Genomic DNA, 12,267 nt, shown 5'->3' with positions numbered 1-12,267 from the left:
CAGGCTATAAGATTTCTCCCTACGTGTAATAAGTTTTTTAATTCCGTCACTGAAAAACTCTTCCGACTTTTCTCGAATCCAGTACTTGACAGCTGCCTTCACCTCATCATCCGAGGTGTAATGATTACCCTTGAGGTGTCTCTTGAATTGAGGAAAAAAATAAAAATTGCAAGCTGCAAGATTGAGAGAATAAGGAGCGTGTGGAATTGGTTCAAATTTTAGGTTTCCCCAAGCCTCTCCAGTTGCACGTCAGTTGTGTGGACAAGCCTTGCCATTTTGCAAGATTATTTGCGCCAGGTTGCCTTTAACATGACAAACTCAACATTGGAGGTGTTTATGATAGTCAAAAGAAGTTTCATCAACAATTATGGTTTTTTCCAGGCTCACAAGCACAACATTTTACTACCCATCGATGTACAATAGACCTATCAACAGCATCGTCAACATAAACAGCCTTTCAACGACGATGAATCTCAGTAGGAGTCACATTTTCAGCTGTTAAAAATTTGATAACAGCATGCTGTTTAACTCGCGTTGACAGGCACTAGAACACATCTTGATTCTTTCTCTTCTCAAAGTACTCTGGATTAATCATGTGACCTCAAAACTGTGCATGCATGTTCAGGAGAATGATACTTCCACATGCCACCAGGAGTGCTTTTGAAGGTCATTTTGTTTGTGGTCTACAAGCATGTGTGTATTAGTTTTCCACCTACCCTCGTATCTATCTTTAATTTGGAAAAAATATGCATGCCTCTATATTCTATGTTGTTCTTGCTTAAGGCACAATCTTTCAACATTCATTACACCAATAATTTATTTCGCACTTTTTACCACTCACCATGGACAAAGATTTATCTTTTAACCTCACCTAATTAGTTTGTCCAAGTTTGTGAACCACATGTTGGCATCCTGGTATTGGAAATCTTCACCCATAGTCATAGCAATGTTATTTGATGCATAATGACTTGACTGGTTCACTGCATATGCAATGAATGTTTTCACCTACGGGCAATAAAACTAGTAAATATGTAATAGAAACATATTATGTATTTACCTAATAATTTTGTCCAAATTGGTAAACCATGAGTTGGCATCTTGGTAATTAAAGTCTCCTCCCATTGTAACAGCAACATTATCAGTAGCATAATACTTCGATTCATTGCCAATAAAAGAAATGAATCTTGATACCTATTGCAGCAGTCATACAGGATAATCATTCACACAAACATCCAAAAGCAGTCATAGAACGCACAGCACAAAAGAAAAGAAAAAGAATTATTAGTGTAGCATGCAAAGCATTATTAAAACATAGAGGGAACTTTAACCATTTAACAAAAGTTAATCCACATATTTATGTGTATTTTTTAAGTTAAATAAGAGGAATAAAGATGGAATACCAGGTGATGTTAAAAAATCGATCACTTATTCAGTGGAAAGTGATAACATCTTCCGAATAAGCTGAAGGAGAATAAAAGTAATATGGAACGTTTTAATTATTCTCAAGTCATTGCTACTGATAGTAATATTAATAACAAAGAGCTTGCTCCTAAGGAGATGCTGGCGTACCCTTCTGTCACTTGCAAAGGAAAACTGCAGCCACCACCTGCAGAACCGCATACCACTACATGTAATACGAGAAAAGAAGATGAAGAGGGATACACCATGGTTTCAGATCAGTGGAAACCTTGGCTGAAGCTGATTGTGGGGACATCAAACTCTGACAGTTATTTAGCCAGGCTGCCGAGAATGGTCCACCAGCACTTGGCAATTCAAAGAAGACATGCAAATTGAGGCAGTTAAAAAGTATACATCAAGCAAAATACTTGGAAAGTACTTTGAGATAAAGCAGCTGAAGGTATCTACAGGCACCTACACCTCTTTTCGTGTATCTGTTGGTGAAGACTTAAAAGATATAGTGGAAAGTCCTGGCTTTTGTCCGGAACATGTATGTGTCAGTAGGTATTTTTTTCTAAAGGCCCACCTGATCTCCTTGAAAGGTTATTCAAAAATTAGGCAGCCTTTTACAATCACGCAATTCAATATTCAGTACCTCATTTTGCCGTACTACATGTAAAAATGGAGATGTGGCCATTTTTGTGCATAGCAGAACAAAGGGTACTATTAACTCAATTGAAGTGCCTGCAAAGGAAGAAAAAACTTTTGAATGAGTAGTGTGTTTCCGTGAAACTCCAGTGGGGTCGCTTGTGCTCATCTCCATCTATCGATCACCAACTGGGATTTGCATGCATTTTTTCATTTTTATGCTGTGACTAACTTCAACCAAAAAAAAGAAGTAACAACCATTTGTGACCTAGATGAAATTCCCGGTAAAGTTGTTCATCATTGTTTTAAAGCCATAAAAGCACCCCTTTTATTTTTAACTAATGAATCTTTGACGCCAAATTTTCCAATCCCAATTAAAAGAATCAAAAGTAGTGCCCATACATAAAAACAGTAGCTGTGCTAATGATTTAAACAGCTAGAGACTAATAGCCATCCAAAATGCACTGGCTAAAATATTTGAAAAAGCCACGTATATGCAAATAGTGTCTTATCTCAAAAAGAACTTCTTACTTTCCAATTCTCAGGGTGGATTTAGATCTGAAAGGTCTACCAAAACTGCCATATGTCAGGCAATTGACAGTATACTTAATTTATTAGATGCTAAACGCAAAACTCTTGGAATGTTATTAGACTTGTCCAAGGCTTTTGATAATGTACACCGCAAAACACACTATTTATTCAATGAAGAACACCATATATTTTTCCACTGTTCTTTATTTTTGTATTACTAGTTTCAACACTTAGGCACCTTCATCAGGTACCAATTAGTCAAGTTGCTGAAATAAAGAATAGTGGAAAAATACATTGTGTTCTTCATTTAATGAACATAAACTTCCAGAAAGTTGAGCCAGAAACAATTGAATACACAACAGACCATTTAATAAACTCAATAGAATAGAAATTAGAAGGATTCCTCTAAATTGGATTAAGTCCTATATTCTAAATCGTACTCATAAAGTACTGTTGTCAGTATATATGATTAATATATACTGACAACACTAATTACACATATAGTATGATTAATAAAAATATAAAGGTCACCAACAACAATGGCATTGATTTAGAAAGACATGTGACATGAACTTCCCCACAAAGATGTTCTAAATTACAGTCTGTCACAAATAAGGACGTCATTCAAAATAAAAATAATTTAAATATACCTGTTATAAATTGCAGAAGCATCAAAAACAAATCAGTGGATCTCAAACACATAATCCAAACTCAATCTGCTGATATAGTATTAGGCACAGAGAGTTGATTGTGTAATCACATAAATGACCAAGAAATTTTCCCAATAGATTTCAAAGTTTACCAACACGATGGAGATACAAAACCCGGAGTAGGGGTTTTCGTGGCAGTGAAAAGTCATTTTGAAAGCAGGCAAGTTTTATTTGAAAATAATAACATAGAAAGTGTTTGGTGCACCTTACTACGAAACAATCAACCCAAATAAATTTAGGCTCTTTCTACAGACCTCCAGACTCAGATTTGAAAATACTTCATACCCTCAAGATCAAATTTACAATTTTACACGTAAAAAAAATAACAGCATCAACATAATTGGTGGCAACTCTAACCTGGTATCAATTGGGACAGCAATAGCGCTTAATCTGGGACCCACAATCGCGAATCTTGCAATTCCTTGATAAAATTGGTTCAAAGAACCTCCCTCTATCAAGCAGTATGCATATCCACCCATGGAAAGAACATGTTGGACCTATTTCTTGCAATCATGCCTGAACGTAATATTAGTGTATCGACTGACGAGGGCTTGAGTGACCATAAAGCAGTTAATATCCATTTGGACATAGAAAGAAAAAAGATTGTTAAACCAAAAGGAAAAATTTATAATTACCATAAAGCACACTTTGAAACTTTTGCCAATCAATAAAACTCTTCACTACCCGAGTTCAAAACCCGCTTAAGTCATGCCAACGCAGAAGAAACTTGGACAGAATTAGTCAATATTATGCAAAAAGGCATCACAGATTTCATCCCTATAAAATATGTTAAAGCAAATCGCGACCCCAGGTGGTACAATAAAGACGTTAGATAAGCCCTTCGAAAGCAGAGAATGCTACACTCTAGGGTAAAGAGGGCAGGCATGAACACATCATCCCCTGAGAATAAACAATTATGGGACAAGTATAGATCCTCTAAAATTGAAACCAAAACACATTTACGTAGCGCCTTACTAGACTTTAAATGTAAAGTGCTTTGCAAGTACTTGGACACTGACCCCAAAGCTCTCTGGGCATATGTTAGGGAAGTAAATGGGAGTAAACAAACCGTGGCTTGCTTAAGGGATTGTAGGAATATAATTCATACAAACAGAGTAGATAAAGCTAACATCCTAAATTCATTCTTTCAAAGCATCTTCGCGAACGATGCTGCCACCGCATATCTCCAAGAAACAATACATACTCAACCCGTGCAAAAAATAACAGTGGACCAACAAGGAATTCTCAAATTGCTTAATGAGATTAAACCCAACAAATCCCCAGGTCCTGAAAATAAACCAGCTATGGTGATAAAACATTTAGCTCCAAATTTTGCCCCGTACCTTGAATTTATATTTAATAAATCCTTCACAGAGTGCAAAGTCCCTAAGATTTGGAAAACCACGCAAACAACGCCTATTTTTAAAAGAGGTGACAGGGAGGACACCAGTAATTACAGACCTATATCTCTCACTTCCATCTGTTACAAAATCTTAGAGTACATAATTGTCAGTCCAATAATGTGACACCTTGATAACATTAACTTTTTAAGTGACAATCAACACAGATTCAGGAAAACCCACTCCTGCGAAACCCAATTAGGATTATTTAAACATGACTTACTTTTATCGGGTGAGAGAGGTAGGCAAGTGGATGCGATCTTTTCAGATATTCAATAGGCATTTGATGAGGTTTCCCATGGTAAACTCATTCATAAATTAAAGGTCGTGGGTATAAACAAGGGCGCAATAAATTGGGTTGAAGATTTTCTTTCAGAGCGGGAACAGAGGGTAATCCTTGATGGTGCTAGTTCCAACAGTGCTCAAGTCACGTCAGGGGTATCTCAGGGAAGTGTAATCGGGCTGTTGCTTTTTTGATTTTTGTTAATGATTTGAACTGCAAAGTGAAAAGTAAGATTAGGATGTTTGCGGATGACACGGTGATCTATCGGGAGATATCTAGGGATGAGGATCGTTTTATTCTAGCGCAAGATTTAGATTGTATTACTAAGTGGTGTTCTAACTGGGGATAGACATTATATTATAATAAATGTTCTGTGGTAAATTTCTTTAAAAGATCAACAGTATTTGCTTACAAATTAGCTGGAGTTGACCTAGAAGTAGTTGATACGGTAAAATACCTAGGTGTTACATTCACAAAAGACTTAACTCGGGGGACTCACATATGCAAAGTCTGCGGTCAAGCATATAAAAAATTTGGATTTATTAGACACATAGTCGGCAAAAGTGACTCCAAGGTCAAGGAACGTTGTTACCACACTCTTGTAAGGCCTCATTTAGAATATGCATGTAGCGTATGGGATCCAAGTGAAAAAGGCCTCAATCGGGAAATTAAGAAGGTTCAATGCCGGGCAGCCCGTTTTTGTCAAAAATTCTTACAATAAAACGTAAAGCATCACCAAAATGCTCATGGAGTTGGGGAGGGAATCATTAGAAGAGAGACGATTCAATGCAAGATTGAAATTATTAAATAAATTCAGATCCGCATATTTCAGCACCGAGGTCTCGCAAATTATTCACACTCCTACATACATTGGTTGCTTGGATCATGCATATAAAATTTGGGAAATAGATGCCAGAACTAGCAGACTCAAGGACTCCTTCCCAGGACTGCTTCCCACGGACAATACGGGATAGCAACTGCAGGGTTATGGATAGCAAAAATTCCACTGGCCACCCTCAGCATCGAGGGAATAATTAGTTCTACTTAAATGCATGCTCTTTCACTAACCTCATGTGTTTTGTGATCATAACCCATTCTTTCCGAATGACCTCATTAGTGTTCTGTTCATCTGTTTTTAAGTCTCCCTTTCAATCCCTCGTCCCTCTCCGCAGGGGTAAATTCCTGCTACCTGCAACGTTGGGTCGCATTCCCTGCCTTTCAAAGTCTCCGCGGGGGGGTAGAGTGTTTCGTGTTGCATGTTCATGTGGAGGTGGAGTTTTGCATTCTTGCTTGTTGTGTCCTGGCTTGCTCGTTGTTGGATGACTTTCGTGCTGCATCCTGGGGTGCAGTTGTTTGTTGATTTAGGGTATGTGTTTGCATGAGTGTTGTATGAAGGGATTTTTGCATGAGTGAGTGTGCTGCTGTGGGTGTAATTTTCAAATTTGTTGTTTTGCAAGTGGTATTGTTCCTTTTTACTGTTGGTGACCTAACACTCCCCGCCACATGCCCTTGCGGCGGCTTGCGGGGTATTATGTAGATGTAGATGCATATGGGTTAAAATATTCATCCAAAGTACACCAAGTTTACAAAGATGTTCCACAAGGCTCAACCTTTGGGCCACTCCTTGTTATGATATATATCAATGACCTACCTAACTGCTTACATAATTATGAAGGAATTATACCAGTGTTGTACGCTGATGGCATTAAAGTAATAATATCAACACAAACATATCCCAGCCTTATGGAAAAATCAAAGTCTGTCACACTTGTAATAAACAAGTGGTGTACAGACAACCTTCTAGACTTAATTGTAAATAAAAGTAAAATAGTATACTCCACACGCACTAAGAATGTGACAGAATGTTAATTTCCAGGTATTCCCCTGTCTGCAAATATTTCTTGGAATACGCATGTAATAGCCCTTCAACATAAGCTCAGTTCAACTTGGTATTTATTAAAACACCTGTATGAGACTAAAAGCAAAACTATACTACTAAATTAATACTATGAGAAAATGTATTCAAATATAACCTATAGTATAATATTATGGGGATCAGCTGCTATTTATCGAACCATCTTTAAAATGCAAAAGAAAGCTACTAGAATAATAATTTGGAAACTTCACAATGCTCCATCAAGGCCTACTTTCCATGAATTGAATTTGCTACCACTCCCTAGCATCTAGAATATGTTTTTAATTCTGTATATCAAAAATAACATTTTCAACTATTCTCTTAGCTCTGACTATAATCATCATTACACCAGAGGTAGGCACAACATTCATTAAGGGAACATAAGAACTGAAGCACTGAAATTATGACCCAATGAAATGGGCATCAGATTATTTAACAAACTACCCAAAAGTATAAAGGATACTCTGGGTACTACTGCATTCAGGCATAAATTAAAAATATATCTACAACATAATATGTTCTACTCGTTCGACAAATATCTCAACAATATTCCCGACCTGTAAGTTCATAGTTTAAGTTTATAGCAATGATCATGGTCTGATTCATTTTGGTGATCAATGATTTTTCTGAATTGGTATTTCATGTGCATACTACAGCCAATGTTCACGGGTTTCTGCCAAATACTATGTAATTGTGAGCGCCATTTCTTTTTTTCTGTATCGCAATTGAGCCTGTCTTTGCTCCTTTTTGACGTGCATTATATCATGTACATACACTACCCACCTGGTGTTTTTGTATTATGACCTCTAGGCATATAAAAAAGTAAATAAGAAATTTAAAAAAATGTGAATTTCCTGCTGGTGTCAATTCCTGTAATTTTAAATTTTTTACAAAGCTTAGGAAAATATCGCAATGTGTAGCAACATTGATGTTAGCTCAAACTTTTCACTTATTGATTGTCCTAAAAGAAAAGCAAGTAATATTACTTAAACTATGTTTAATATGTCAAAAGCATCTGGTCAAAACCTACTCAAGCTTACAGTAAGCCCTAATATACCCCAAATCCATACAATGTGATTTTGCTAAGATAAGATAAACCCTTGCCTATCCAATTTCACAAGATATGGCAATTCTTTTTAGTAAGATATGTTTTCACTGCTATTGCTAAAACAAAACTTCATACCTTTTTAATGTCTCTGTCCATTTTAAGATTGAGAAGCCAAAGTATTACTAATAACAAATAATCAGTGAACCAAAAAAATTTAAGAGACAAGAGTGTACATGTAAGTGTATTATAATAATATTCCTTTGTCCACTGATCATACATATCATGTAGGTATAGGAGTTGTCAAATACAAAGAAAATTAAAATATGCAGGTACATTTTGACACTATGGATATGCTTAAAAAAAGAGTATGTACATTTAAGGGTGTAATAAAAAAACAACGCGTTATAACTGCTTGTCATTTAAAAAGTCATTCAATGAGTAATAACACCTTTTCAAAGTTAAAAGTAAGGTCCTCCTATACTAAAAATAATTTTCTTTTTCTCTAACAATTGGAATAAAACATTCAAATACATGGCAGTAGTTAAAGTAAAAGTAATTGTAGCTGGTTTCAAAGGAGTTGGCTGAGTAGACTTCTGCCCAAGTCTCTTTATTTAATGCATTAATAAAACTCTCAATATTGCTCTTAGAATAAACATTTTTGGAAATAAAACTGTCTGGTGGATCCAGACTGCCCAAGGTTAGAGTAGTTGCCAGAATAATGGTCAGAAAGCCCTGGATCAGACACAAATGAAACATTTTAAGGAATCATAATTTGTAATTACTTTGTCACTTTGTGTTTTGGATATATTTGCTACTCAAGTAGGCTCTAAAATTACAGTGATAGAATATTATATTGTCTAAGTTTTCGTCATATTGCATTAAGTGATAAAGAATCTATTTCCCTTTGTTACTACCAGTGATGCCATTAATCTTAACTGGACAATGTATTACTTAATCCAAAGTCATGATTTGCAATCCACTTTGCCCTCCATTAAGGTAATAATCTTGAAAGAGAAATTAGATCCAAGATTTTGCAATTCATGAATGAATGCTATATTCTCCATTTTATCCACTTTCCAAGCAGCTCAATTTCACCAGATGGATTCAATAAAGGTAACCATCAAGATTTGGGGAGATTTACTTTGCTAACTTAAAATTATGATAAAAAAATGTGCGAATACAATCATGGTATTCAATTACTTAAGTAACTTTTCAAAATTCAAAGAGTACTAAGATTATGTTCATTTCAAGTCATATCATATATGTTGAAAAAGTTTTTGTGATATCCAACATGTACTATTCAAAGTAAACATTTTTGATATCGTCATGCCACCAGTTTGCTATGAGTCAAAAGAGTGACTGACATGTTTTTATGACATGTTTATTCATACATATATAAAAATCCAAAACTTATTGTGAATTTTGAATTTCCGCGGGTTACATATTATTGATTTTTGATATTTTTGTGGCGTTATGTATGGTACTTATGTCTCTCCCTTACACCAAAACGTTTGGATATTTTGCATGTTCCGTTAATTTTTGACAGTTTTTTTGCTGGGACGTGTTTTGGCTTGTCTTCGATTTTCCCCATTCCAAAAAATGGAACAAAGAACCTGTATCAAATTTTGTGTGAAAAACAAAATTAAATATGCAGATGCATTCCGAATGTTGACTGTGGCATATGAAGAAGCTACATTGGACCAAAGCAATGTTTATTAGTGGTGCAAAATATTCTCAGAGGGCCGAGAAGATGTGAACAACGAAGAGTGTGGACGCCCAAGCACGTCCACAACAGACGAAAACATTGATGAAGTAAAGAAAATAGTATTGGCCAATCATCGAATCATTATTAGAGAAGTTGCCTTAGGACCTAAAAATATCGACTGGCTAGTGCCATTCGATTTTTACCAATGATTTGGGCATGACACGGGTCGCCTCGAAGTCGTACCAAAATTGCTCAATATCGACCAAAAACAGCAAAGCATTAACATTGCTAGTGACTTCGTCCGCGGCGACCCAAATTTACTCCAGAGGCTCACAACTGTTGACGAATCGTGGGTTCATGGTTATGATATGGAAACTATAGCTCTATCATCCCAATGGAAGCTGCAGCACGAGCCAAGACCGAAAAAAGCACGCCAAGTTCGGTCGAATGTGAAAGTTTCCCTTACAGTTTTCTTCGATTGCAGGGGCGTGGTGTATCACGAGTTCTTGCCACAGGGTAGAACGGTAAATAAGGAATATTACCTGAAAGTTATATCCAATTTTGCGTGAAGAAATCCGCCACGAACGCCTAGATTTGTGGAAGAGCAAAAATTGGCTTTGGCACCATGACAACGCCCCTGCTCACGCATCATTACTTGTGTGCGAATTTTTGGCGAAAAACAACACACTAATGATCCCGCAGCCACCGTATTCCCAAGATCTAACCCCAATGACTTTTTTTTGTTCCCAAAACTGAAGAGGCCCATGAAACGATGATGATATGCTACTATTGATATGTGGATTACTTTGAAGGGAAAAAAATATATATTCATGAATAAATAAATAATTCAACACATAAGTCATGATACTTTTTGAACAGACCTCGTCCATACACATATTATAAAAATCCATAATCAGAAGCGAATAAATATGAGAAATAAACATGCAAAGGTTTTCATTCATTACCCTCTTCCTCTCATTTCAGTCTGAGTTATAAAACAAATACTTGCACACTTTAATAAGTGCACATTTAAGAGTTTCAAGCAAAAGAAGTAGCAATTTAACTTCAGGAATTCATACCTTATCATCCACATTATATTCTGGACTATGTTTGTCATCTATTATGGGCTCATCATCACAAAGAAGGTCAAAGCAGAAGCCAGGAGGTGGTTGATAATGGTTATATAGCACTCCTGTGAATAACCAGGACTTCTTCCCTAAAATAGACCAATTCAATTAGTGAGAGCCTTGAGTGTTTTCATATTGACCATGCTCAAAAGTATGGAGTAAACCTACAACAAATGAGGAGAGTTGTGAAGATCTCTTTATTTCTTCAAGTATTCAATTTAAAGACATCATTTGTGAAAAATCATAAAAGTATTATTTAAGGGGTTTAAGCCAAGGAGAGAGGTACGTGAGATGTCATTTCAGTAACGAAATCACTAATTAAGAGGAATATAGAATGCAATCAGGACATATTTACCTATTTCCTAGATTTTGATAAGGCATTTGATGGATTGCATTGGGAAAAACTAATGAGTATAAAGCAGAAAATTGGAATACATTGGAGGGACAGTAGGTTAATCTGCAACCTGTACATGTCTCAGACTGCTCAGGTGCGAGTGGGGAACTGAGTCTGGATGGGCAGGGTTAGAAAGAGGGTTAAGGTAGAGTTGTCCATTATCATAAATGCTGTTGAAAGTATATGAGAAGGAAATTATTAGAGAGGCATGGGAAGAACTGGAGGTAGGAATGAAAGCCATCAGGGAATTTGTAAAATCAGTTATGTTCGCTGATGACCAAGCTTTAGTAAGTCAGTCAGCCAAGGGGTTGCAAGTATTGCTGAGCAAATTAGAAATTCAGTGCAATAGATAAGGCATAAGAATCAGTATTAGTAAAATAAAGGTTATGCAATATTCCAGAAAGAAAAATCCTAAGCTAAACATTAAAATAGAAGGGAAAAAAATAGAGTAGGTAGAACAGCTTACGTATCTTGCAAGTGTTTTGGACCAACACTTTCTAAGCAGAAGGGACGGAAGGAGAAGAATTGCGCCAGGCAAAGAGGCTTTCACAAGGAGGATGGAGTTGATGAAAGGGACATTGAGAAAGGATGCTACGAAAAGACTCGTAAAAATTTTGATATAGAGGGTAGCTGTGTATGGCACGGAAACACGGTCACTGAAGCAGGATGATAGGCATAGATTGGAGGTTTTTGAAATGTGGATGTGGAGTAGAATGGAGAAGGTTAAATGGTCCGAAAGGAAAACAATTGAGGGAGTAATAGGTATGGTGGGCAAGGAGAGGGGTTTGTTAAGAGAAATCCTCAGGAGGCAGGAGCAATGGATGAGGGCCGTATTGGTTGGCAGTGAGATGTTGAAGACTGCATGAGAGTGGAGAATGTTAGGTATACAAGGAAAGGGCAGGGGCAGGATAGGGATGTTGGATAGGATGAAGGGAGGAAAGAAGTACTCAGAGATGAAGAGGGACCTGATGTAGAGAAGGTGGCTGGATTATGTTTTGTTAGGAATCACAAAATTTTTATTGGGTAGATGTATCCATCCAAAACCTATGTTGACCGACAGATTACCCTATAATAATATATATATATATATATATATATATATATATAT

The 12,267-nt window shown here is 36.4% G+C and overlaps 1 protein-coding gene across 2 annotated transcripts in view; it reads right to left on the bottom strand.

Annotated features, from left to right (window-relative positions):
- The window catches only part of LOC139687111 (lysosomal alpha-mannosidase-like), a 53,417-nt gene that overhangs the window by 20,302 nt on the left and 20,848 nt on the right, over positions 1-12,267 (bottom strand). The window contains exons 6-7 of one of the 2 annotated variants that reach the window (XM_071584227.1): positions 10,718-10,854; positions 872-1,005 (exon numbers count right to left, since the gene is read on the bottom strand). In XM_071584227.1, coding sequence (XP_071440328.1) covers positions 872-1,005; positions 10,718-10,854 — 271 coding nt within the window. Of the gene's footprint in view, positions 1-871; positions 1,006-1,057; positions 1,192-10,717; positions 10,855-12,267 lie in introns of both variants that reach the window. The other variant, XM_071584226.1, reaches the window with a different exon arrangement.

Source organism: Hetaerina americana, unplaced genomic scaffold (genome assembly GCF_022747635.1).
Source record: "Hetaerina americana unplaced genomic scaffold, ioHetAmer1.1.p SCAF_17, whole genome shotgun sequence".
NCBI classification, from domain to species: domain Eukaryota; kingdom Metazoa; phylum Arthropoda; class Insecta; order Odonata; family Calopterygidae; genus Hetaerina; species Hetaerina americana.
This window is presented reverse-complemented; position numbering and strand designations above follow the sequence as displayed.